Source organism: Clinocottus analis, unplaced genomic scaffold (assembly GCF_023055335.1).
Source record: "Clinocottus analis isolate CAN_PGR_092001 unplaced genomic scaffold, fCliAna1.0.p SCAF_18, whole genome shotgun sequence".
Lineage (NCBI taxonomy): Eukaryota > Metazoa > Chordata > Actinopteri > Perciformes > Cottidae > Clinocottus > Clinocottus analis.
The window spans coordinates 2449741-2474608 of record NW_027175909.1 but is presented as its reverse complement, the minus strand read 5'-3'; the positions used below and the strand labels follow the sequence as shown (position 1 = coordinate 2474608).

The window sequence follows — 24868 nt, the reverse complement described above, 5'->3', positions numbered from 1 at the left end:
ACTCACAGCAGGCCAGTGTATGTGCTGAGCTGCATTTGACATGAGGCACATTAAAGGAACCACAAGGGGAACGTTGTTGTGCCCTGCCACCTGGTGGTTTGCCAGCACCAGTTTTTAATGCCCTGCGTGGAACCGAGAGTCCGTAAGATTTCAGCCCAGAGACTCAACGGTTTTGTTCCACAACACCCTCATTTGAACCATTGATGTCCTTTTCCTGCTTCATTCACCACTTCAACATGCTCCACTGTAACCTGCTTGTTTTGGAGTGGGCGTTACAATAATCATAATTACTAGAGCCAAAAACAACCATAATTACACCAAGCAATTACCACAGTTGAGTTAAACTGAGGCAAAGCTTGTAAATATAATCTCTCTACCTCAACTAAACTGTGTTTTGCTTGTGCTTCCATGAGAAACAAAACATCAGGTAATCAAGAAAGTCAGTGCATTCTCGGTAGATGAGGTGCATTTCTGAGCCGCACAATAGTGGCTGATTGACTGTTTCTGTTGTTGTCATGGCAACATGATGCTGCAGGCATCCCCCAGTAAGGATGACTCAAGGCCAAACGGATCGCGGCTTGTTGATCAGACTAATGAAGCTAGAGTCAATACGCTGCGTGTCCCTGGGGAAATTCCCTTTTGTCGTGCTCCTTTCAGAGAGGCACGAGGTCACAGGTGGCCAGCGCGTAGCGTTGGTGGAGCCAGCAGGAATTCAGGGCTTTTCCTGTTGTGTTTACATCACCTTCTGTGACCTGTATCTTTCAACAGTTTCTCCCATTGTGCAGTGTGAGTAAAGGCCAGAGCAACACGTAACAGTGTGTCCTTTTATTTCATCCTCACGCAGGGTACCGTGTACAACAGGGATGCATCAAACGCAATTTCATTCTGTCTGGATAATGTTTGCCATTTTTACATCTTTTTCTATTCTCTACATTCCTTAAAAGCTGACTGCTCATCATATGACCTGATGAAAAAGTTGCTGTGTGCTTTAATGCAGGGTGTGATGCGTGATCTACGTTTTTTTGTTGTTGTTTTTTTCCGCTAAAATAGGTAATCGAGTCATATGGCTGGTGAAGATTCTCACCTTTCAACCCACATTATAATTTCCTTGGGATGAACGACACTTTCTAGCAATTACACAATTGCAGCTGTCAGCAGAGTGTTGTGGATTTCAGCAGGGGTTTCTTTGGCTCTGAACGCAGCTCGCAGCATAACAAGCGGTGCCAGCTGGCCCTCAGCCAGCCAGATCGTAGAATATTTAAAGCCATCCCACTGGATCTGCAGATATGAAGATCTGCGCGTTTTCTTCTTTTATTTAAACATTTTTGAGTGCGTGTGAGTGTGTGTGAGAGTGATACAAAGCAGCTGAGACGAACACAGCTCACATCCCGTCCTCTTAAGACTCTGACTCTTCCAGTGAGTTGGTGATCCTCACTGAGAAGTTGTTGTTGGCTGGTTTTAGATATTCTCTGCAAAGTGACTTTTGTTGAGGATTATCTATTTGAAACAAACCACACAAGATGAGATAATCCTCAAAACATATGTAGTTCAGTCGGCACAGAGAACAGGAACAATTCTCCAAAAAGTAGAGCGTGTGCAGCTGCTCAGCAAAGGCCTCCTTGTGACCTGTGTGTAAGTGTGTAGGGACCCCAGCCGTCCACCAGGTGGAGTGGATGCATCTGTACACGCTATAGACGGTATTGATCCTTCTAGAAAACATGGCTCCCATCTGCATTCAGTAAAAGGAAATGGGAAGTCAAGATATGATGATGGACAGGGACTCGTCTGACATCCTGCTGTTTCATGGTGTTCCTCAATGACCAACATGATTGTTTGCTGCTTTACCATCAACTTCTTTGAACATTGAATATTTCCGGTGTGACTTGGACACAGTATCAGTGTTCATTTATGTTGTATACCTAAAACCAACCGTTTTACGTCCTCGTTACAGCACACAAATACTAAATTCCATCAGAGACAAGCAACACCGTGCCAGTCCGATTTAAAAATGAGCATAAGGAATGTAAACCAGCCATATTTTGTTAGATTCTAATACTATACTGTATGTTTACAGAAAGAAATGCTTATGGGAGTATTTAATAATATGTTACATAATGTAATGAAGAAGGGTATACCATAGGGCTTTATTCAATATATTTAATTTTATTATCTCTGACTCTCTAAGCACAGCCCACTGATCTCTTCACCTCAGCACAGAAGCGAGGAGGCGGTGGATCAAACTCTAATCTTTTTTCTCCTTTAATCCACTTGCTCTATCACAGAGATTATGTTACTACTTTCTAATCCAGCACTGCGGGAGCGAGCGATGTACCTGTTTTTCTTTCTCGGATATAAAATTATGGGCTAAAACCTCCCTGACCTTCTTGAGAGCTGTATGTTGGAGGAGTTGTCTGTGGTCTGACCTCAAGGTTGTTTGGGACCAGACAAATCTCTCTCATCCCTCTAAACTGAAAGGAAGCTGTTCCTCAACAGCTAATCCTTCCCACCTTGTCTCTTTAAACTCAACAAGGTCTCCAGGTCCACTCTGTTTCCCTCACACCGAGTAGATCTGAATGAACTGCTAACGCCTCGGCAACAAATAGTTTGACTTCTTCCTCTCCTCCTCCTTTCCTCTCTTCCTTCTTACTGCTTCTCCTCCTTCCTCTCCTCCTCCTTTCCTCTCTTCCTTCTTACTGCTTCTCCTCCTTTGCTCCTTTCCATCGTTCTACCTTCTTCTCTCTTTCCTCATATTATCCTTCATTCATTTCACATTACCATCTTCCTGCCCGCATGAGGCTAATCTGTGTTTTTGAAGTTCATAGGCAAGGAGATAGTTTAATGTTTTACTTATTACCTTTTTTAATATGATTTTCTCTTCTTATCATGCTTATGCATTTCTAACTTGTGTATTTCTCTTTGTGCTTGACTGTGTCTTTGTTGTGCCACTGTACTGTCTGGTTGACTGCGCATCGCTTGAAGTCGATCACATTCATGTCTACTGCTATCGTCACAGTTTCCCTTTTGGTGATGCTAAAGTATATTTCATCAAAATGTTATACTGTTTATGTAACAGTTTGTGAAGGGCCTCAGTAAATCCACCTGACCTGATTGATTGGTTTAAAGCCTGTTGGTACGCAATGTTGTCCTGTTTTCAAATCCACCTGCTTTTGAGGATTGTTTGAGCAGGTTAGCTGTTGCGGATTGAAGTCATTCTTTGTAATACCGTCTAAAACTCTGCAATCCTTCTCCATAGACCATACATAGTCGATATTAAAATTTAGTTTTGCCATCTATCTTTAGAAATTACAGATTTCAGTGAAGTCGTTTTGTCAAATTTAGTTTTCAACATTCCATTCCCCCAAATAACACAACTGATACAAGGACTCACTTTCTCAATTTGCTCCTGTAAAAGCATTAGTATCCACACCAGATGGAGCTGTCTATGAGGCCTGATCGTTTCCTCTACAGTCATTTGAGTCGCCCTTCACATTTAAAGTTTTTCTTCCTCTCTTCGAATGATCGTGTGTCGTATGATCCCTGGACCTTCCCCGGTTCACCATGAGCAGTTTGCACTCGTTTTAGTGCATTGTGATAATCTCCCCGAGCTTCATGAATCAGATTATCAGCCGGTACACGCTGAATTGGAAAACATCCAGCAGGAGCATTTAGATGAAATGTCATTTGCCCTGTTAACCTCAGAGCTCAATGCATCTCAGATGCTCTCGGGGGAAATCATTAACAGTACGCATAAACGCTTTTGATGCTCAGCAACAGATCTGATGTGCGGAAAAAATATGAAGTCTTTATCCACCACCCTGCTAAATTCAGGACACACACACACACACACCCGCACACACACACACACACACATACACACTCTTCCAGATAAATCCACTTACGTGGGCATGAGTTTGCAAAGACAGGATAATACACTGCACAGTGCACTTCTGCAGTCATGTATGCATGTATGGTCATTGTGCATGTACTTCGAGTGAATACACACTTACATATGAACACACAATCAGAGAAGCTGAACTTAACCGAGTACTGCAGATTAATTCAAAGAACTGAAAGTAAATACTTTGTCTAATAATGTATTTGACTTAAAACAATCAACTGAAGTTAAATCCTCTTTTGTTAACATGTAATCCTACATTGCAGTGTGTGGGAATGTGTGTGCATGCATGCACTATGTGTATGTGTGTGTGTGTGTGTGTGTGTGTGTGTGTGTGTGTGTGTGTGTGTACAAATCACATCTGTCATCCACAGAACACAAATCTCTGACTCCTATGGTACTTTAAAGAAACACACATGCATTCACAGGTTAGTACTTAAAGAGTTGCTGACACGCCTGTAAAAACATTCACGTCTTTCCTTGGCATTGTCTTCCATCAGTACACGCACACCAGGAGATTCCTACTGCTGAAGATATGATTTCCGTGCATGTGAAAGTAACATTTCTTCTGCTATGGTTTGACTTGTCCTTCTGCAGAGACCTACTCATACGCTAACATGATTTCACTTTTTTGTCTCTGCTTACGCAGACGATATGAAATATTGAGTATCGAGATATGTTTTCTGACACTGTATCGATCCTCCAAAACAAAAGCATTGATTTTTAACAAATAGTTTCCATACAGATATGAACTCAGTTAATATCTTATTGACATCTCGGCCAGGAGAATCGTGAGTGAGTGAGAGAGCATCTATGTGTCTGTCCGTCTCTCACTCTTCTTCAGTTAACTGCATAATATGTTTTGGGGGTGGACCATTATGGCTGCACGCTCGAGGACCTCTTGTGAATGTGGTGACTCTCACTTTCTCAGAATACCTTGTTGTTGCCTGAAAAGGACCACAGAGGCAATGAATACCACAAAACCAAACAATTAACCAAAAAGAAACAATTAACAAAAGAACTGCATAAAAGAACGACGTCACCTCAAAGCAATTCTATAAAAATGTGTTTTAAGAAGTGATTTTAAAGAAGTTATTGATTCTGCAGGCCTTATCTCATTCCTGTGTTATGATACACACTGTATCATATTTTGACCTCACTCATTGAGCAATCTGTGACAAAATCTTGTCATACAAAAACTTCTCTTTTTTTTTAAATGATGACACGTGTGTTCAAGTTTTGCCTGCAGAGCTGTGTAAAGCAGCTTTTGGCCGTGCAGCAACACCTTCAGCGATTAAAACGGTTGCAAATCCAGTGTCACAGCTGTCAACAGGCATGAATGACCCAATAGCTTATGAATGAACACGAGACCGGGCATCTACCTACATGTGCACATAAGCAGGCACACACACACACACTCTCTCTCTCTCTCTCTCTCTCTCTCTCTCTCTCTCTCTCTCTCTCTCTCTCTCTCTCTCTCTCTCTCTCTCCGCTCGATATGGCCAGATGGTGTAATCCTTTAGTATTCCCTGTGTTTCACATATTTCCCCTCCTGCGTTGGGATTATGTCGTCGTCCAATCGGATTTCGGCCCACTCTTCAGTGATGATGTGAGATGATGATGAGGATGATGATGATAATGATGGGCGGGTGGGTGAGTGAGTGAGGCGGGCATGCAGTAGAAATACTGTACGTGGTGTTGTGCAAGATCCCGCGTTGGATGTAAAAAAAAACTCTGCACGCTGCCAAAAGTGCCGTGGCTGCCATTTGTAGAGCAGGTAGCTGGCCATCACTGTCCAGGTAAGAGTCGGGTCAGAGGAGCTGTTCACTTCCACAAGGTGGACATGTGTGAAGGGAAAGACATTTTAGCGACTTAAATTCTCAAAAAGCGAATGTCTTTATTATGACGTTGCAAACTGGCTGCATTTCACCGCAGCTTAGTTTTTTAGAAAGTCAAGTTGATTAGGACGGGAGGCAGGAAAGGATGGTTTGGTCTAGAGGGACAGATTTAATGGCAGTAAATGATGTGTAACATGACAATCTGCCTGCTTTATTTGCTGTAAATTTACATGTTCATTATAACTCCTGTACAATGTAAACTTTTATATTGGTAATTTCTCTGGATGTTTTCTGTGTGCTTCCAGATAATCTCTGTAAATAAGATGAAAATGCCATTTTGTGTGTGTGTGTGTGTGTGTGTATAATTTCGATGCTTTGAAGGTGCTAATTCTGAGGGTCAAAACCAGAATAACATCTTCCATTTAACCTCCAATCCTGCTGTTATGTACAGAGCAAAGTCTCCAGGCCTACAGACCTGCTAGAAAAACTCCGAGCCACTTAGACATGTAGTCTAATTTCACGCCTGCTTAACTGTTTTAGCGCTCATGTGGCAGATTAGTGAACGTGCCCAGCCTCATGTGGAAGAGAGCGCGTGCGTTGATTAAGTGCAGATGCACGTTTAATGAGGAGAGAATGGGGGTGAGATAAGTTGGCCTGTGTAATTAGTGTGCTCATGTTTACATTCACGGCGTGCGTGCATCCGCTCAGTGTTTCTGCACACAGATTCATCATGAAGAAATTCACAGTCATTAAAAAGGATCGTTGTGTGCTCACAGAAGCAATTCTGATGCTGTCGCCTCGTGGGACTTTCCCAGGGTTGGAGATTTTAATCCTCGATCACATACACGTTTGTCTGACTTGACCCGTCTCCCTCCCTCTCTCTCCCCGTGCAGGCAAGTGCTTCACTTGTATGGTGGACGTGGTGCCGGTGAAGAACGAAGATGGCTTGGTGATCATGTTCATTCTCAACTTCGAGGGCATGACAGAGGAAGTACTTCGAGACCACAAACAGGAGCTCAACCACCGCCTGCCCACCTGGCTCGTCACCGGTAGATACCAGCTCCTGTTTCTTTGGTGTTTTCTGTTCCGCTTTAATCCAGTCGGGTTGGAGCAACTTTGTGTCCCGTCTGAAGCTTCAGGTTTCTCTGCGCTCGTGTTCTGCTGTCCCGCTCTCACTTTGGATGTATTTGTTCATTAAAATGTGTATTATTTAAATAAGAAACATTGATGGACTATTCACAGAGAAGTAGTAGAGTACAGGAGGTTGACACACCACTTTGGAAAATTACAATTGTGACTGGTTCAGTAATCCTTATCCAGCAAGCACTTACATTTCCTTTTCAATAACTGAAGTGAACTGGTTATGTTGAGGCCGGTGAGGAGTGACAGCCATCACTTTAGTTCACCCGCTTCATTTTGCAGTAAGAGAAGGTGGTTTGGACATTTTTATTGCAGTGAATCCTGGGTACTTGTGTTTGATCAGGATTTTGTCAAAATTAACCTGCGTGTCATGTTCCATGACGTACAGGGGTAAACAGTGGGACAGTGATCACCTTCAAATTCAAGTCTGTCTCGTTTTTTGTTGTGTTTTTTTTAACTTGGCTTAAACCAAAATCCAATAAACGTTACTGTTCCAATTTCCTGATGTTTTTGAAGGTCTATTAGACTCCAAATGATCCAGTTCAAATCTCTTTCCCTCCTAGCATGACCTCTAATACCTACTGCATCTCTTCTTCCTGCTTCAGTCTGAAATTGGAAATACACCTGTCCTCACCTCCATCTTCCCTCCTCCTCCTCCTCCTCTCCAGGTCGTCCACGAGGTTTCAAGCTGCGTCTTCCTCTTCTGCGCTCGTTGTCCAACAGCAAAGTGTCTCTGGACGACACAGAGGCCGCTCACATCCCCACCACCACACCGATGCCACTGCCCCCAGACCACCACACGAAGGACTCCTTAGGCATCGGGGAGTTCCTGCCTCTTCCCCCTTTACCGTTAGACCACCAGGAGCAAATCATCGTCAGCAGGTAGGTCCTGTGAAGGACAAGCTGGGGACGAAGAGATGGGTTAGCAGAGAATTATTTTAAATGGCAATTATGTGGAACATGTCTCACACTCATGAAAGAGTCCTATAAGGCTCTGTGTATGAGCCTTTTACTTAAGATGTACTTCTGGAGTCATTCTTACCAAAGAGTCTGATGTTTGTCTGCCTTTGGTGTGAAATCGTTCTGTTGAGATATTTTCAACACATTTAAATTTCACACATGGATTTTCTTTCTGCTTTGCTCGTGAATATTGAGCAAATTAAATCCTATTGATAGATAATACGCCTCATTATCTCACAATGCCATCATCGCAGGTGTCATTTTGTAATGTGTGGATTGTTCTCACTTTACTGTGTCTGTTTCACAAGTAAAGATCCTCGTAGCAAAGGAATCCTCGGAAATCCTCTTGTCCCTTTTCCTTCTACGGTGAGGTCAAAGGTCGCTGTTGGCACAAACCAGCGGCATTGTGTTTTTAGTGTAGACCCTTAACCCTCAGCTGAAGTAAGCAGTTTAATGACAGACTTCTAAATCTGTAACACTCTGGTAATAACCATCATGTCCTTCTCTGTTTCCTAGGTCAGCCCTCCAGAGTTGGCCAGAAGACCGCCAGGAGGACCAGTGCACCTTACTGGGTCCAGACCCTCCTGCACTTACCCCAACTCCTCCTGCACATCCCCACAGAGCCCAGCTGGTGGATACCCTCACCCAGTCGTCCCCCTGCGTAGCTGCTCACCACCGCCTCAGCCTCAACCCGGACGCCTCGGGCTCCAACTGCTCTCTGTCGCGCAGCCGCTCGCGCGAGAGCTTCCGCAGCATGCGGCGCGCCTCCTCCGTCGACGAGATCGAGGCCTTGAGGCCCGACTCGGATCGGAAGAACCGCAGAGCGAGTGTCCGGCTGGGCAGCAGCAGCACCGGTAAGCTCCCCCCTTTCTTCCCCCCCAGCAGAATAAAACTTCTCTATCATCCCCATTGATTTTCACCTCATTGTCTGTGTGTTTGCAGGCGCGGTAAACAGCAAGTCCAACATATTGAACTCCACGTCAGACTCCGACCTCATGCGCTACCGCACCATCTCCAAAATCCCTCAGATCACCCTCAACTTTGTGGATTTCAAACCGGACCCGCTCATCGCCCTGCCCAGCGGGGAGATGGACATCATAGCTCCCTGCAAACTCATCGACCGGACGCACCATGTCACAGAGAAAGTCACCCAGGTAGGACGCAGTTCATGTGCAGAGCGTGTGGTGAGCAGAGAGGTTGTGTTTGTGTTATTTGTGAGGCTTTTGGCCCATCTCAGAGGTTCAGTAGTGGGAACGTGTGTTCCCATGTGCTGTACATATACACTTCTGCATGTGTTTAGCTATCCGACAGTTGTGCAAGTTAGCATGATTCACTTAGCTAGTGCCGTCCTCTTGCTATCATCTAACAAGTCTTCCTTGGGAGATGAGACTCGTAGCAGCGGCTTAACTGAAAGATTGATTGGCCGTATTCCAATTACTGAAGGAGGTACGAGGCAAGTGAAGCAGCACTTTCACATCCTCGATCTCAGGCCTGTGTTCTTTAAACTCTCCTTTCCCTCCACTGCCACAACTGTAGTCACTTCCCTTCTCCTCTCACAGGCTGCAAAAGCTTCTGCCTCTCTCTGGATGTCCTGTCTCGCTCGTCAACACCTGGTTGCAGTAACACTATCTCACTTCTTACAGCTGGCAGGATTCAGATTGGTTATGAATAGAATATACAGTAATGTGCAAAATATATTAATGTGCTGTTCCGATTTTCAAACCGAAGCGAGTCAACGCTGCGGCTGAAATTTCCATTGTGGAAAATGATTTGCTGTGTGGCCACTACCAGTTTTGTTGCTGTTGTTTTTTTCACCACATCTGCTGACAAAGCATTCTTCAAAGTAATTCAGTTGAAAAGACTCAGAAGGCGACCATATGGGACTTCTGGAGAGAAGGAAAGTGCTATCCCTGCTGCTCAAAACCCAACCAACAAGTAAAGATGTCAAAGCTCTTTTTGATGTCATTTTTGTGAGAAGAGAGCTTTATTGAGGGCAACGGTTGCACAAATGAGGTAGTTTATCGGGAAAGTTCCCTTGTCGACGAGACAGAAAGTCTAATTGAGTATTGGACCTTAATTCTTACTCGAGGAGGGCATCTTCATAGAGGAGCAGGTTAATTAGATTCCATCACAGAGCATTGTTCTGTCTTGGAACAGTTGAATAGGCTTTTTAGCTTTATGAGACCATTAAAATGTGCCACTTATTTTTTGGAATCCAGTGTTGGAGGTGAACGACATCCTCGTTCACTCTACACTTGTACATTTAATCTCTTTTTTGTTTGCCGGAGTTACTTTCTACATTTGTGTGGATCAGTATTCAGTAGATTTGTCTCGGATCGATGGCTAAAGCGGATTGAGGAGCAATCAGCTCGCTGTAGATTACTCAGTTTGTTACTGATGCGCATCTTCTGATGAACTGCAAAGAGTCAGAAATGTGCTATAAACTTCAAAGCTACCGCTGTCTGACAAAGATGACATCTCACAACCCGCATCACAGCAACGCCGGTGCTCTTTCAAGGCGTAATTCAAAGTTAATGATGATTGGATGTTTTTAAATGTCTCTCTTTTGTCAGAAAGAGTTTTGATGAGTTTTTATGCAGAATCTAATCTTTTTTTCCGGTGCCTCTGTCCTTTTATTCATCCTCGGTTTGTCTGAGTTCTGTTTGGAATCAAAGAGAAAAGTATTTTCCTACATTGAAACATCATCTCCTGCCATTTGTTGTTTCATTGGACCTGCTTTTATCTCAGCGTGTGCTGTCACATGGTTCATATTCCATCTAAAAATACATAGCATCTATGTATCACACTATAAAGACTCATCCTTTTAGTTTGTATTTTCACATGCATGAATGCTTGTGTTATAAAGCCAACTGAAAATATAACTGTTTTAACTTTCAGTACATGCTTTTGTACTGCAAAAGAACTGTGTTGGAACACTGAATGTCTCCAAATGATCCTTTTTTGAGAACTTAAATGAAGGGAATGTTAGTGCAGGTTTTATTGAGCAGGAGAGTGAGGTGTGTAGCTTGTCTCTTGGTTTATGCTCTCAAAGGTCATTTTTTTTTAATTCAAACTGTAAAACCAGGTCGTTGAAGTCCTTTCGTCAGCAACGTGTCTCTTTCTTACATTTGGAGAGGCCATGCTGGGGGTTTGACGAACAAAGAGCAAAGAAGATTATGTTAATTCTCTCCCGAAAATGCCGTCTACTTGGAGTTACCAAAGAGGAGGATGAACAATCTGTTCTTTCATATTCTCTTTTCTCTCCGAGCACCGACGAGAACATCAGCAGGAAATAATCTCAAGTTGATGATGCAACACCATACAAACCTAATGCAATCATGCCTTATGTGAGGTGCAGCTGGTAAGGTCAAACCATAACACTCAGTGTATGTAAGTCTGTATATGTGTGTATGCGTGTGTGTGTGTGTGTACATACATGCATGTGCATTAAACCATACGGTATACTGTTTGTACATTGTAGTGCAGATGGATGGAACAGCACCAGCTGTGTATGCTCTGCTATTTATAGACAGTTAAGTGAAGAATGACAGAGGACAACACAACATGAGCTGTGTTTTTTACTGCATATATCTGGCATCCATTTTACAGGAAAACGCTTTTGTAACATTATACATCACAACATCACAACATCACAACGAAAGGTGAAGACAATCACAAACTCCTAACAGCAGGAGCAGGGTGTTTTGATGTTAGTCCCATAAGCCCCCTCAAGAATCGCTTCCACCTGCCCTCTGACCTTCCTGTGCAGTCAGAGAGTCTGTCGCTTTTTAGTGGACTGCAGCAGCTGATTTCAGTGATCTCCATGTTTTCATCTACAAAGACAGAAATAATCAGTTCAATCTACAGCTGAGCCGTGTGGTTCAACTCAAGACCTTTTCCTACTCTTTGATCCATCAGCTCAATGCCTGAGAACAACTGCTCAGTAGATATCGGGTTATAGCAAGAAGCACCCGCAGTACCGCCTCTGGCCTGAAGATGGTAGCACCGCATAAGGAAGAGTGATGACAGGAACTCTGCAGTCTCTAAGAGGAGCAGAGAAGAAGTTGTTGAAAGGCAAATAAATCTGAATAATGTAAGTGCTCCATAAAACATCTGACACCCCCAACAATAATGCATGCAGATTTTCTCTCTCAATGGGAATAGCTTCTGGCACTGTCCCCCTTTCAGCTGAAGATGTTGATTTTTGCCTCTTGCACTTCTTTACGACCGTGCTGCTTGCACTCACATGGGCTCATAAATACTGACTTATGTTGCTCTGTACAGAAGTAAATGTCTGGAATGTAAATACACCAGCTGCCTGTATGTGTAAATGGCACTAGATGCTCATCAATCATTTTACACTTCTATGTGTGTTTTTACTGTAAACAGACTTAAGCACAGGGGACTTGTAATTGACACAAAACACTCTCAAATAAGGTAAGATGGATTGAAGGATAAATAGCTGGATGGATGGAAAACTGGAAGGATGAAACACTGATGGATGGATAAAAAGCTGGATGGATGGAAAGCGAGAGATAGTTCGATGTATGGATGGATGGAACTGCGTGGTTGGAAAGCTGAATGGATGGATAGATGGCTGGATGATGAGCAATAATTGAGAGGATGTCAAGAAAGCAGAGGATCTTCCTCAGTGTTTGGAGAGGCATGAAGGACTGACCAGCGGAGAGAATAACTGTCATCACAGCTCACTGCACACTCAGAGCGTCTATCACTGGGCTCGTGTCCTATATGGGACAAGTGATCAGCTACGAACTAAGATGTACACTCCACACACTCGCCCTCATCCAATATTCCTGATGCACACCCACAGCTCCATACATGGTACTACTGCAGACATGTGAACATGTACTGTACACTCACTAACACTTCTACAGCCTCACACATGCACTGCCTCTCTACTCAAGCATCATGTCACATCCAACTCCACAGTGGGATCCAATGGAGCAATGGATGGAACAAACCGCGCCCGACAGCAAAGTGGTAGGAACCGTCTCCATCTTCAAATCTAGCAGAGATCTGCTGCAGCTTGTTTTGGTGCATGTGCTGGGGAATCGTGTTTATGGAGCTGTATACGTGGGACTGTTCTTTTTTTGTTTAAAGATATAATAGGTAACTTTTGAACATTTTAAAATGTAAAAAAAAAACTCGAGACCTAAGTCATACATTTTGTTGGGTTGTGTTCTTACATTATTCCAAATGTTTTCAACAAATTTCAAACCCACAAGAAATCAGTAATTTTACTTGAGGTAAGAGTTTCCTTTAGTCCTCTATCAATGAAGTCCTCTTTCCTCGTTTCTCAGCGTTGTCGTTGTCTGCCAGAAGGTATGAATTGACTTTCATATTTTAACCGGTTAAAGGATTTTAATGACTGGACGTTTACATCTTAAGTCGTCAGAGGAACACGCTCAGCAGACATGTCAGCCGAACAACATTGGCTAGAGACAGGCTTTAGATTTGCGAGTGCTTTATTTAGTGTTTTTCAAACATTGTTTTGTTTTTGCAAAAGAGGACACTCCTCAGCATAATTTAGCCTGCGATAAATCACTGAAGAAATCCTAACTGGTAATAACCAACTCCAATAATAACAAAGGTGGTTGAGTCAACAACTCCCATGAACCTACGCTACTTCATGACATCACCAAACGTTGTCTTTTGTCAGTGTTTTGAGGGAGAGACCCCTAACAGCAGAACATTACATTTGGGGCGACCGTGGCAGTGGTGAGCAAGGGTCCTCCTTCAATCAGAGGATCGGTGATTCGATCCCCGGCCCTGCGAGCCAGCGTCGGTGTCCTTGAGCAAGACACTTAACCCTAAAATTGCTCCTGTGACTACGGTGTAAGAAAGTTAGATAGTTCTGATGTGGCACCTTGCGTGGCAGCTCCTCTGTGTGAATGATTCCTTTGTGAACCATCTTTGAGTATTTAGAAAAGCGCTATAGCAAATTATTATTATTACATTATTGTGGGTGTTCACGACTACCTCATGAAAATAAACATAAATATTTATGTCATTTCCCTTCCCTATTTTATATGCATTTCCATACTTCCATACTTTCATGCTCTGTTGTTTTCTTAAATGATGAATTGTTAGCGTGTATAATTATTGGAAGCCTGGTGTCGCCTCCAGAAGAATTCAGTTCAACAACTTGTCTCGTTCTAGTAATTTATTTCCTCCATCACAGGTAAAGTCACGAGCGCTGCAGTTGCAAAGGCAGCGAGTCGTCCAGTCAACGTGCAAGTTGAGCGTCTAAAACACCCCGAACAGCCGGAAGTTTGGCTCTTTATTACACGGTTTTCCATCATCAACATATCGTAAGAAAATATCATCAAAATAACCTTTAATTGGCTCTAAGCTGTTAAGAGGATAGAGCCAAGAGAATCCCATGTTCTCATCTTTTCTCTCAGGAGGGGACGTGCTGGGTCTGCTTCTCCAGTGTCAATATACTGATAAACAGGTGTGGGTGTTGAAGAGTGCAGGCGTGAGAACCGGACATTTCTAGACACAACTACAGCTGTGCAGCTATAGTTGTTGCATAGTTGTACTGACATAGTTGTACTGACATAGTTGTACTGACCTCGCTAACCTAACCTGAACCTCACTGGACATGAATATGAAAAGCATTTACAGAAATTTTATATTTATATTTTCAGAACGTAAGAAGTCCAACGGTCTTGGTGTGACTTTAGAAACCCCGCTGGTCCAATTTGTCTTTGTGTGTCTTGTGACGACACCAAGGTCCACTTTCAAAGTAGCAACACAACATGAGCTCCAGTGATTTTCCCGGTCTGACAAGATTCAGTCCCAATTAAGCGGCATAATATGAGCCCCAAAGATCTTGGCTTATAATATCCTGAGTGTGTTGCTGAGCAAAAAAATGATATGACAAGCTCATAAGTTTAATACCGGTCGTCCTGGGGGATAAATTGTTAATGAGGATGGCAAAAAATCATCTTAATTCAAATGATTCATTCGGTTAGTTTTACCTGAGCCAGGTCGGTCCTCTCCTTGACCGAGGCATTAACACTCACACTGTTTTTCCTCTGGCATATTTCATCAAGATGAACGGCCACATTATTAACCAAAACTGTTGGTAAAAATTCTAATTATATCTGACATATACTGAGCTGCCAGAGCACTGTGATTTCTGCACTGGCATGCAGGGTCGTGAAATGATGAGCCGCTACCCTTACAGACGGAGGTTGTATTAAACAGAATGTAGGTTGTGTATATTTCTTTAATGAGCCGGCTTTACAGGGAATGAGAGGAGCTCTCTGAGGAGGAGGCGGTACAATTGTGCCTCATCTTCACTGCACATCCTCATCTGTGATGTGAAAGTGAAATAGGCAGTATAATGTTGTATGTTCTGAGTCAGTCCACTAGAACACCATTTGCCTTTCTGGCATGTTATCTACCTTTTACAGTTCTCCACCGTACACAGATGTTTCTGGCAGTACGACTTAAAGAAAACCATCATCCATCGTAGTGATATCTGCATATTTTATGTGGTTGAGAGATTGTTTTTGACGTGGAACCTGTTTCCATTTTGGTTGCTATAGTCATTTTATAACCTCCATGGCTTCTCTCTTTGAACAATTAGTTCCTCTTAACAACGCAAATATTTTGAGCCTAAGCAACTTAACAATTTTGACAACATTAATGTACAGATATTTGTTAATATAGAGGTATTTTATTCCCATACTTATGTATTTATTCCTAAGGCCAGTTCATAGCTGCTAGTTGCTCTTTGCCTCCAGTGAGCTGCACACAGCTCACCACATGCCTCAGGGGTTGCTGTTCAGAGAGATCAACTTTTTCAGTAAAGCGATGTCCACTGAAACTCTTCGGCGACCAATTCAGCCGAGTTCAGATCCTTTAGAGAGTGGGACAACTGGAGCAATCTCACAGTCAAACCTTAACTAGGCACTGGGGAAAACAAGCCCTCCACAAACACAAGACCATGTTTTGTTGGAAGATTCAAAGCACTTTGATCAGAGTTGTTTTTTCACTGCGTGCCACGACTTCCTTCCTGTTTTACAGCGCGAAGCTTCTCCGGCTGCAGCCCCCTGTTATTCCAATAATTGTACTCCCTACTAGTTAAAGTCTGATGACGCATATTTGCATAGGGTCATGATTATGCATGAGCTCTCTAAATGGTGGATGTTGTAAATTATTCAAAAGAAGTTATCTTTAGCAGTGCCATATGTTTTTGTTTTCTTTCACGAGAAGGCACCAGAGGGGAACGGGGGCTGAACTCTAATGTGACAATGTGGTTGTTCTGGTGAGATATGCACCTCTGGCAAAGTCCTACAGCAGCCTGTGTCTTCTAAATGGGACAGTGGGTAGAATTGAGGGGTTTTCTTATTCAACCTGGAGGCCCAATTTCGCAAACGTCTCTTCCAGACATGAGTCCAATTTGCAGCAGTCATCCTCACGGTCCAAAAAAAAGAAAGCATACGACTGTGAGAGGTACTAACCTTGAAGCTTGTTCTTCTCCACACATACTATGCCCATTTATTCTTTAAAGAGAAATTACTTCCATTGCAAGAAGACAAAGTTAATAGAAATAGAGAGGCTATTTGCATTCAGCCAGCCGCCACACTCCGTAGCTCAAGTGATGTTTCTGTTTACAGTCTTCGTTTTGCATTGTAATTGCCCCATTCTCTGTTATTTTAGGGGATTTTTGTCACCGGGGAGCCATTTTCAGCGTGACGACGTGGTAATATTTTGGGGAGAAATGCACATAGCGCTGAAGAGCCGGCGCTCGGCTCCGTCATTAAATTGTCTGTAATTGAGCACAGTCTGGGGGCGCGTGACGCACTCAACCTGCAGGACTGTAATTTAGTCGCCTGCTCGGAAGCTCTGCCTCAATACCTCAAATTGATTGAGTGCTTCCTCCAAGTGAGTGCGATGACCCACAAAGAAGAGAAGAACGCTGTCAGTGTCTTAAAGCAACGCGTGGTCACCAAAAGACTGTCCTTGGCCCGACGTTCTGCGTGGTGTGTTCGTGATCGTATTCTGCAGACTCACAGATGTACATAGTGACAATAGTCAGGTTTAGTTTTGTGTATTTCTTCACAGAAATCCTCAGTGAAGAATAAATGGCAGACACATTTTGTCACCTGCTGCAAAGCTTTATTTTCTCTTTGCTCACTCTCAGAGTGTTACCAGTCTTTCACACCAAATGCAAAAGTGCACATAATCTGCGTAAGGTAGAGCGTAGGATGAAGTGCACTCTATTACTCATCCCCCAGAGCAGCCAGAATACAGCTGACTGTTACCAAGTATAAACTGTCGCAATATACATTTCACATTTACACATTTACTGTCATGCTTTAGAATAACCTCTGGATCTAACCCAGTCCAAAGAGTATAGGCGAGTAGAGCAACACGACACCGTCATAACTTCCAAAGACCTTTGGACAGCTGTCGTGGAGTTGCAGTGTGCGCCCGATGGCTTGTGCAGTAATATGACTTCAAAAAAAGTAGCACACATTTGGTGTAATGAAGGTGTTTGTATAACATGCTTCAATGCTAGATGTTACATATTACATATACACATATGATGGCCGATAAAGATCACCCACAGTACAAACTATATCACCTGCTCCCAGCCTGAAGATGTTAAATCAATAAAGAGAGCGTGAGGTGAGCCACTGAATTGAGGTGGAATTGATCCTTCCACTTACTTTCAGTCGAGTTCATGAATCATACAGCTTCGTTTTATCCGTCTGCCATTGATCTGTCTCTGAATTATGTTGGAGTAACAACAAAGATTTCAAATTGTGTCACATGATGTCAAATGTTTGGGAAACTATGCCCAGAGCTGAGGTTTTATCAGGTGTAGTGGAAGTATAGTAATTAAACCATGAATCTTCGTGTATATTCAGGAGTGCCAAACGTGACTTTTAAATTGTTGAACAAAAGCAGATAATCTATATCAGACTAATTTTTTTCCCTTCCTGCTGCTGAGAGACACCCCACTCAGACAACATTAGAGAGACATCGATTCAGCCATTTGTGATGCTCTACATAGCGTTAGTTGGTGCATGTTAGTGTGTCTTTGTAATGACATCAAGACACTGTTCACTTAAAGGGAAAGTTTGGAAAAGCAGAAATAACCTTTTCTATCCCTACAAAATGAAAAGTATTATTTTTTTGTTGTTAACCTTGGAGATTTTTATATTTCAGTCAGTATGTTTATGCTATATTTATCATGTTTTCACCGCTTTCCGACCCTTTCTGCATTCATACGGGGAGCAGGAGCACTAGACTCAAAGCACAAGACAAAATAACACTTCTGATTGTTTGTTCGTGTTATAGTGTGACCATGGGGAATCTGACCTAAACCGTAACTTACCAAAGTCACACAATAACACAAACTAACTAACCCACCGAAGCAGCAGTAGACCAGCAACTCCGGTGTTCTACGAAGCGCTACTGTTTATGTCAATGGGGTCTTGTGTTTCTAGGAGCATGGATGAACAAACAGATACAGTTGGCTGCACGGTGGTGTAGTAGCACTGACGCCTCACAGCAAGAGGGTCTGTGGTTCGGATCCCGGGCGGGGCGGGGCTCGGATACTGGTCTGGCAGGTCCTTCTGTGTAGAGTCTGCATGTTCTCCACATGTCAGCGTCGTTGTTCTCCGGCTTCCTCCCACAGTCCAAAGACATGCTGCATAGGTTAATTGGACTCTAAATTGCCCGTGAATGTGAGCGTGAATGGTTGTCTGTCTGTATGTCTGCCCTGTGATGGACTGGCGACTTGTCCAGGGTAAACCCTGCCTTCGCCCCTTGACAGCTGGGATCGGCTCCAGGGCCCCGCGACCCTAATGAGGAGAACGGTTAAGGTAATGGATGGATGGATGCAGTTGACTGTGAGAAAGTTGTACAAAGCCTTGAAAATATTCACTTCAACAGATTTTGCTAAAATACGTTCACAGCAGCACTTTGCTTTGTTCTGTCTGTTTCTCCAAACTGCATCAAGTGTCTGGAATACAATGACTATGGGATGAAAACATCCAAACTATCCCTTTTAGGACAATCACAATTGTTTTTAGGTGGGATGGAAAAACCACAGACGTCAAATATTAGTTTTTATTTTGTTTGGAGGGATTAAGTCACGTATGATGCATCGCTTACATTGTGAGATACTGGTCTGGTTCTTTCACCTAAATGTAAAATGTTAAGGTCGGTGTTTGAAATAATCCTGCTGTTAACACATACACCTAAAATCAGAACAGTCCAGTATGCCACAGTAAAATACAATATCCCTTAACGTGAACACATGTCACCATTTTTCATGTGTTCATTATCAACCAGGTCCTTTAGTGTTTGTGTGTACCGGCTCAGTGGGGACTGGCTCTAATTCACACCCAGGAAGGAAGGCTTCTCAATCTAGCAGTCCGATTGAGCGACTTTTACTGCTGCTGGCAGTCTGCCTCTCGGTCTTCATCACACACACACACACACACACACACACACACACACACACACACACACACACACACACACACACACACACACACACGATCAATGGCAGACACTTAAAGGCAGGTGGTATGAAGAAAGAATAAAGAAGATGGCAAAGGAGGAATAAAGGAAAAGAGAAGCAAAACACTGACAGGTAAAAAGAAAGGATAGAGGGAGGAGGAGAGAAAACTATAGGCAAGTGAGTAACAAAAAAGGGAAGACAGGGAGGTAGTTAGAATGGAAATAAGAAAGGAGGGAAATGGGACTTAAAGAGAGAGAGAAAGGAGAAGTGAGGACAGATGGGTATAACGAGGCAGAGAGAGGCCACAGAAGTAAAAGTTTAAAAAGCAATAGATGAAAGATGAGAGGGGCAATCAAGGCCATACCTTTACTCACTGAGTCCATCCCGCCCTTCATCTCTTCTTGTTTCTTTATAAATCCCCTCATTAGCCCCGTCCCTCCCTTTCTTTTCCACTCTGTCATCTTTGTTTTCTCCACTTCCTCCTCTTCACTATCTTCTCTTTTCCTTTCCTTTTATCCCACAGCATTTAATTTCACTTTTTTTTCTTCTTTTTCCTCCTCCTCTTTTCCCTCTCCGTCTGTATGACCCATTTCCTTGGCCCCGGCCCCATTAATCACAGTGTTGTGAGCTTGGCCTGCCTGCCTGGCTGACCATCCTCATCATAGCAGGTAATTGAATCCGAGAGGGCTCAAGGTCCCACCAATAAGCAGCCATTGATTGGGCTGTCACTTACCCTGCTTACGTATGGCCCGGTTGCTTTTTAGACTTGGTGGATGTCTGATAATGGAGATCTATCTATCTTTACCAGAGCAAATATTTGTCTGACAAGAAAAGATGCTTCACAGTGTAGTTCAACAGTAAATGGGAGGGTGCGTTATGAAACTGGGTTGACCATTACTGTATTTACAGCTGCATCTAGGAAGAATAATGTACCCCATATGGTTTATTTTATTGTTAACTAACTTCTTAGAGTAAAGATACTCCAAAACATGACAGATGCATTGCTGATCGCATCAATGAGGCTAAAGGTTTGTGTTTTTGTGGAGAATCGTAACGGTCTGAGGCTCGAGTGCCTGTGTACTTACCCACGCACAGCATACACGGCGTGTATATTGATGCATGTAATGCAGAAGTTCACAAGCGGGAGTTCCCTCTGGGAAGGTTAGCACAACGAGCTGATTAGTGTGCAAGTCAGTCGCACTACGGCAAGTGCAAATAAAACGCAGGAGCTGAAAGACCGGCCTGCGGGTTCCGGGTCAGATACAATGTTATGTCAGAGTTGCTCCACCGCTGTCGATGTGAATGAAAACGCAACAAACGTGCTAACTCGCATTTAAATGAAAAGTCGGCAAAGTTCAAAATCATTGGGGTTCATTGAATTAACCCTTAATTCAGGTGATGCATGCAAATAAACATTTGCATGTAAAACTGGAAGAGTGTTTTATTAGGTTGAATCAAAATTTCGGAAAATAAATGTAGTTGCCTCAGATGCACCTCGTATTCTTTCTGAAACACTCAATTGAGCGTGTTACCCCACACAAGAGATGGTCACATCCAGTTCTGGTTACTGAGGCAGTCAGGGTCCCACCCCGGACCCATATATCAAAGGGTGGGGAGCGGTATGGGCGGGTCGGGGGAATGGGCTCATCTCAGGAGGCAGTGGAGTGAACCAGGGAAAGGCACCGAGGTGCTCTGTCACTGACACACACATGCAGCCTGTGATATTCATCCCCACAGTTCAGCCGGATGCTACTTTCTATTATTTTGTAACAAAGTATTCTCCCTAGTGTCTACTGTGAAAGCACTTGTGCTATTTGGAACAGTATAGGTGATTGAAGCTGCTATTGGCTCCAGCAGGCAGAATGCAATACTAGCTTGTTGTCAGACGCTGGTCACGTTAAACATTGACCTCATGATGCAGCTCTATGTTAGTGTTGTACATTAATCCAGGTTTTTATTTCATGGTATTACCTGAAATTATTTTTTTATTATTTTCCAACATTCGTATTATATGTTGCGACATCCTCGGAAATGAAGGTTCCAAATGGTTCTTACTGAAGAGCGGATCTTCTACCCAGAACCATTTACTTCGAAAGAACTCTTCTTTTGAGCCCCACACAGACCCCAAAAACTGTGACTGTGAAAGATAATGTCCCTAAAGGACATCATTCCTTCAGGGTTCTAGATGAAACATATATTGAATAGATATAAGGGTTGAAGCAGAACCCCTGGGTTGGATTTTAGATAAAACCCATGAAATACAAAAGGGTTGTCGGCATGCCCGTGGTTAGGTTCTAGATGAAACCATTGTAGAGGGTTCTTGGTGTTGGGTTATTGGTTGGGTTCTATATGAAACCTTTGGGCTATAAAATGGCTAGAACATGGTTGTCTTCTATAGTTGGGTGGAAAATTTCACAGTCGGCTCTTGGTAGAACCCTCTGAAAGGCATCCAGATGTAACCTGTACGAAAGGTTCGACCAGGAACCAAAAAAGGATCTTCTCTGAGGACAAGCCGAAGAACTGTATGTCATTTCTAAGAGTGTTCAACGTATACACTATACAATAAACGGATAACAATTCATCATACGAGGATTATTCAAAGCGTATCCGGCACACACTTTAAAAGTGACACACAAGAACAAACAAGTACTGTACACACACATGACTTTTCTAAATCACTCATAAGGTCAACGCTAACACTGACTAAGGAAACCAATAGCTGATTCAATCTGTCACACCTTACAAACACACACACACACACACACACACACACACAGACACACACACAGAGACACACACACTATGATTACCTGCGGAAGTATCTGTACAGATGGTCTTCTTGAGACTTCAGAGCCCTCTCCAGAGATTGGAGTGGTTGGTGTCTGCTCCTCGGCAGCCGCCAGGGAATGGAAGCTGAGGCTGCCATTTAGACCCAGTCATTATCCATGACCCTGGTCCAGACCTTGAGCCCCGCAGAAAGATCATGGTAAATACCAGCAGAGCAGCGCTACAACAAGACAAGCTTCAACACAGCCCAATTGTAGAGCCTCTCTAACACATCCACGGTGTATACGCGGCTGAGCACAGACACATTCACACACACAGAGGCTGTTTAGCTTCTCTTCAGCTTCTCTAACCGTTCAATATCCAGTGATTTTGTCTAACGTTGGTCAGAATTATTTGTGTGTGTAAAGAGAGAACCCGAAGCCGTCTGCTGAGGTGCCTTTGACCAAATCACCCGGTCTCTAAATGAAGCAGATAGCTGACAGCAAGATTTTAAGATTGATTATTCTGATTGATATTAAGAATTATAATACATTTGAATTATTTTACATGGAGAAAATACAGAATTTTAAAAAGGCACTCGTCTTATAGACAAAGTATATCCTCCTAATTTGGGAAGGGGCAATTGTAGTGTTGCTGCATCGGTGTGTGTGTGTGTCTGTGTCTGTGTCCCAGTGTCTGTCCATTGGCTTGTGAGTCGACCATCTGTATGTGCAGATTGCAGGAAGGTGCTCATGTTGTCAGGGTTTCTGGTTCATTTGTGTATAACTAATAATTCCAAGAACACACACACAAAGTAGGCCTCCACACTATGACAAGCCACAGGGAGAAATGACTTCCTGTTGTATTTTATTCAGGTTAGCTTATTTCCTGCGCAGAAAACTTTACACACCAATTCACTAACTGGGAAACCGACCAATCCATGCAGAAATATCAGCAGGGTTGGTCGTTTCATCTCAGGTGTGTGTTTGTGTGTATGTGTGTGTGTGTGTGTGTGTGTGGGGGGGGGGGGGGGGGTAGCACCACCTGTCTACTTTAGTGAGACCAGATCTGTGTGCTCTACTAAAGCTGGAGGTTGTTCAGCAATTTAACGCAACGTGTCGGTGTCGTACCAGCGTGTGTTCTGTCATGAGCTGCTGCAGAGCATCATGGGAGCTGGGACTCCGTCCAGAGATTCTCGGCGAACCCACCCGCAGAGACTGACTCATTTTCCAAAAGTTAAACTCCATGGTAGGCTCTCCTCTGTTCCCCGCGCTCTCATTTACTCCCTTTCTCTCCACCTTGCTCTTAATTTCTCTCTTCCTCCTTTTTTTTCGTTCTTCTGTTTGAGCCTCAGTTTTTCTCTTTGTGTCCTCAATCAGCCCCTCTCCATCTATTTTTAGTGTTTAGAGCCACAAGCTTTAATAGATAAGGAATCAGATTGTAGAAGTGTTCAACAGTCAAGAAGCATGAAAGAATGTACTCTAAAGAATTATTTTTTTTTTAAAACTGGACAATTTTGGTCAGGAACATATTATCAGTACTATATTATCCAATGTAATGTAAGCCAGACAGAGCAAGGATAAAAACACGGTTTCATGGAGAATACACAGAGAGAAACCAGAGCCTTCGGAAATGACCGAGGCCAAGTCGACAAGCAGACAAGGCCGAGTTTAAGAATGGAACAAAGCCATGCAGGCCGAAGGCTGCAGTTCAGCTCGAGGACACCTGGTCTCCTGGGTAATCTCAGGACATTGACATTGCAGCTCAATGCTTGCCCATCAAAAGGATTTTGTGATTACTCCGACAGCGAAGTCACCCCCTGCTTTAAAAAGTGAGACGGCGAAGCCACAATTGCAAAAGTGTGAGGTGTACTACCTTGTACTTATAACATGCACGCACTTTGTGACACATACAAGTTACACCTCATCAGGTTCTTCAAGAAAACAAACTATGTTTTAACGGTTCCCATCTCACCCAATTATTCTCCGTCTATCTGTAAGGAACATGTTAAAGCAACAGAGTGTTGTACTATATTTTTAGTAAACATCTAGCACACTTATCTGTACATATGAGGTGAAATCAAACCACAGGGGTGTTTCTTTCAATACATACTAGCGCAGTAATTCCCAGTGGACTTGGTAGTGTTGGAATAAGGTAGACAAAGACACCAAGAAGTGACTGACAGCTCTGATAAGACCAGGCTGTGACGGCTGTGACAGGAGCTCCCACTGGTTTACACACGCACGCACACACACACACACACACACACACACACACACACACACACACACACACAGACACAAAGAGCACACACACACAGGCAGTGAGCAGAGAGCACTCATACACACATAGAAATACACACACACACGCACATGCCACATCTCTTCTCCTTCATGCCTACACACAAACAAAAGACACGGCGGGCTGATGCCGCAGGACGTCTTAGGTGATGACGTGTGCATGTGTGTTCCGCGCAGATCTAGGTACACAAATATACACACAGTCGACATACACTCCAGTGTTTACCGTGAGACAAACATCACAGAACTCCCCGTTATGTCTCAACCTTTGACCCAGGGCTCTCAAGTGTCACGCATTGAGCGCGACTGTCTTAAGACACGCCCTCCCGCCACAGATCGTATTTCTCACGCTGAAAAAAAACTCTAGGCTATTTATTGTGCCGCAACGCGCAAACATGACCTGGTCGCGCTGCCCTCACCTTGGAGGAATCAAGTACGTCTCCCCCAAATCCCCTGG

The 24868-nt window shown here is 43.4% G+C and overlaps 1 protein-coding gene across 1 annotated transcript in view; it reads left to right on the top strand.

Annotated features, from left to right (window-relative positions):
* The window catches only part of kcnh2b (potassium voltage-gated channel, subfamily H (eag-related), member 2b), a 216003-nt gene that overhangs the window by 118655 nt on the left and 72480 nt on the right, over window positions 1–24868 (top strand). Inside the window, exons 3-6 of the mRNA XM_068581269.1 lie at window positions 6627–6782; window positions 7542–7755; window positions 8350–8687; window positions 8776–8987. Coding sequence (XP_068437370.1) covers window positions 6627–6782; window positions 7542–7755; window positions 8350–8687; window positions 8776–8987 — 920 coding nt within the window. The remainder of the gene's footprint in view (window positions 1–6626; window positions 6783–7541; window positions 7756–8349; window positions 8688–8775; window positions 8988–24868) is intronic.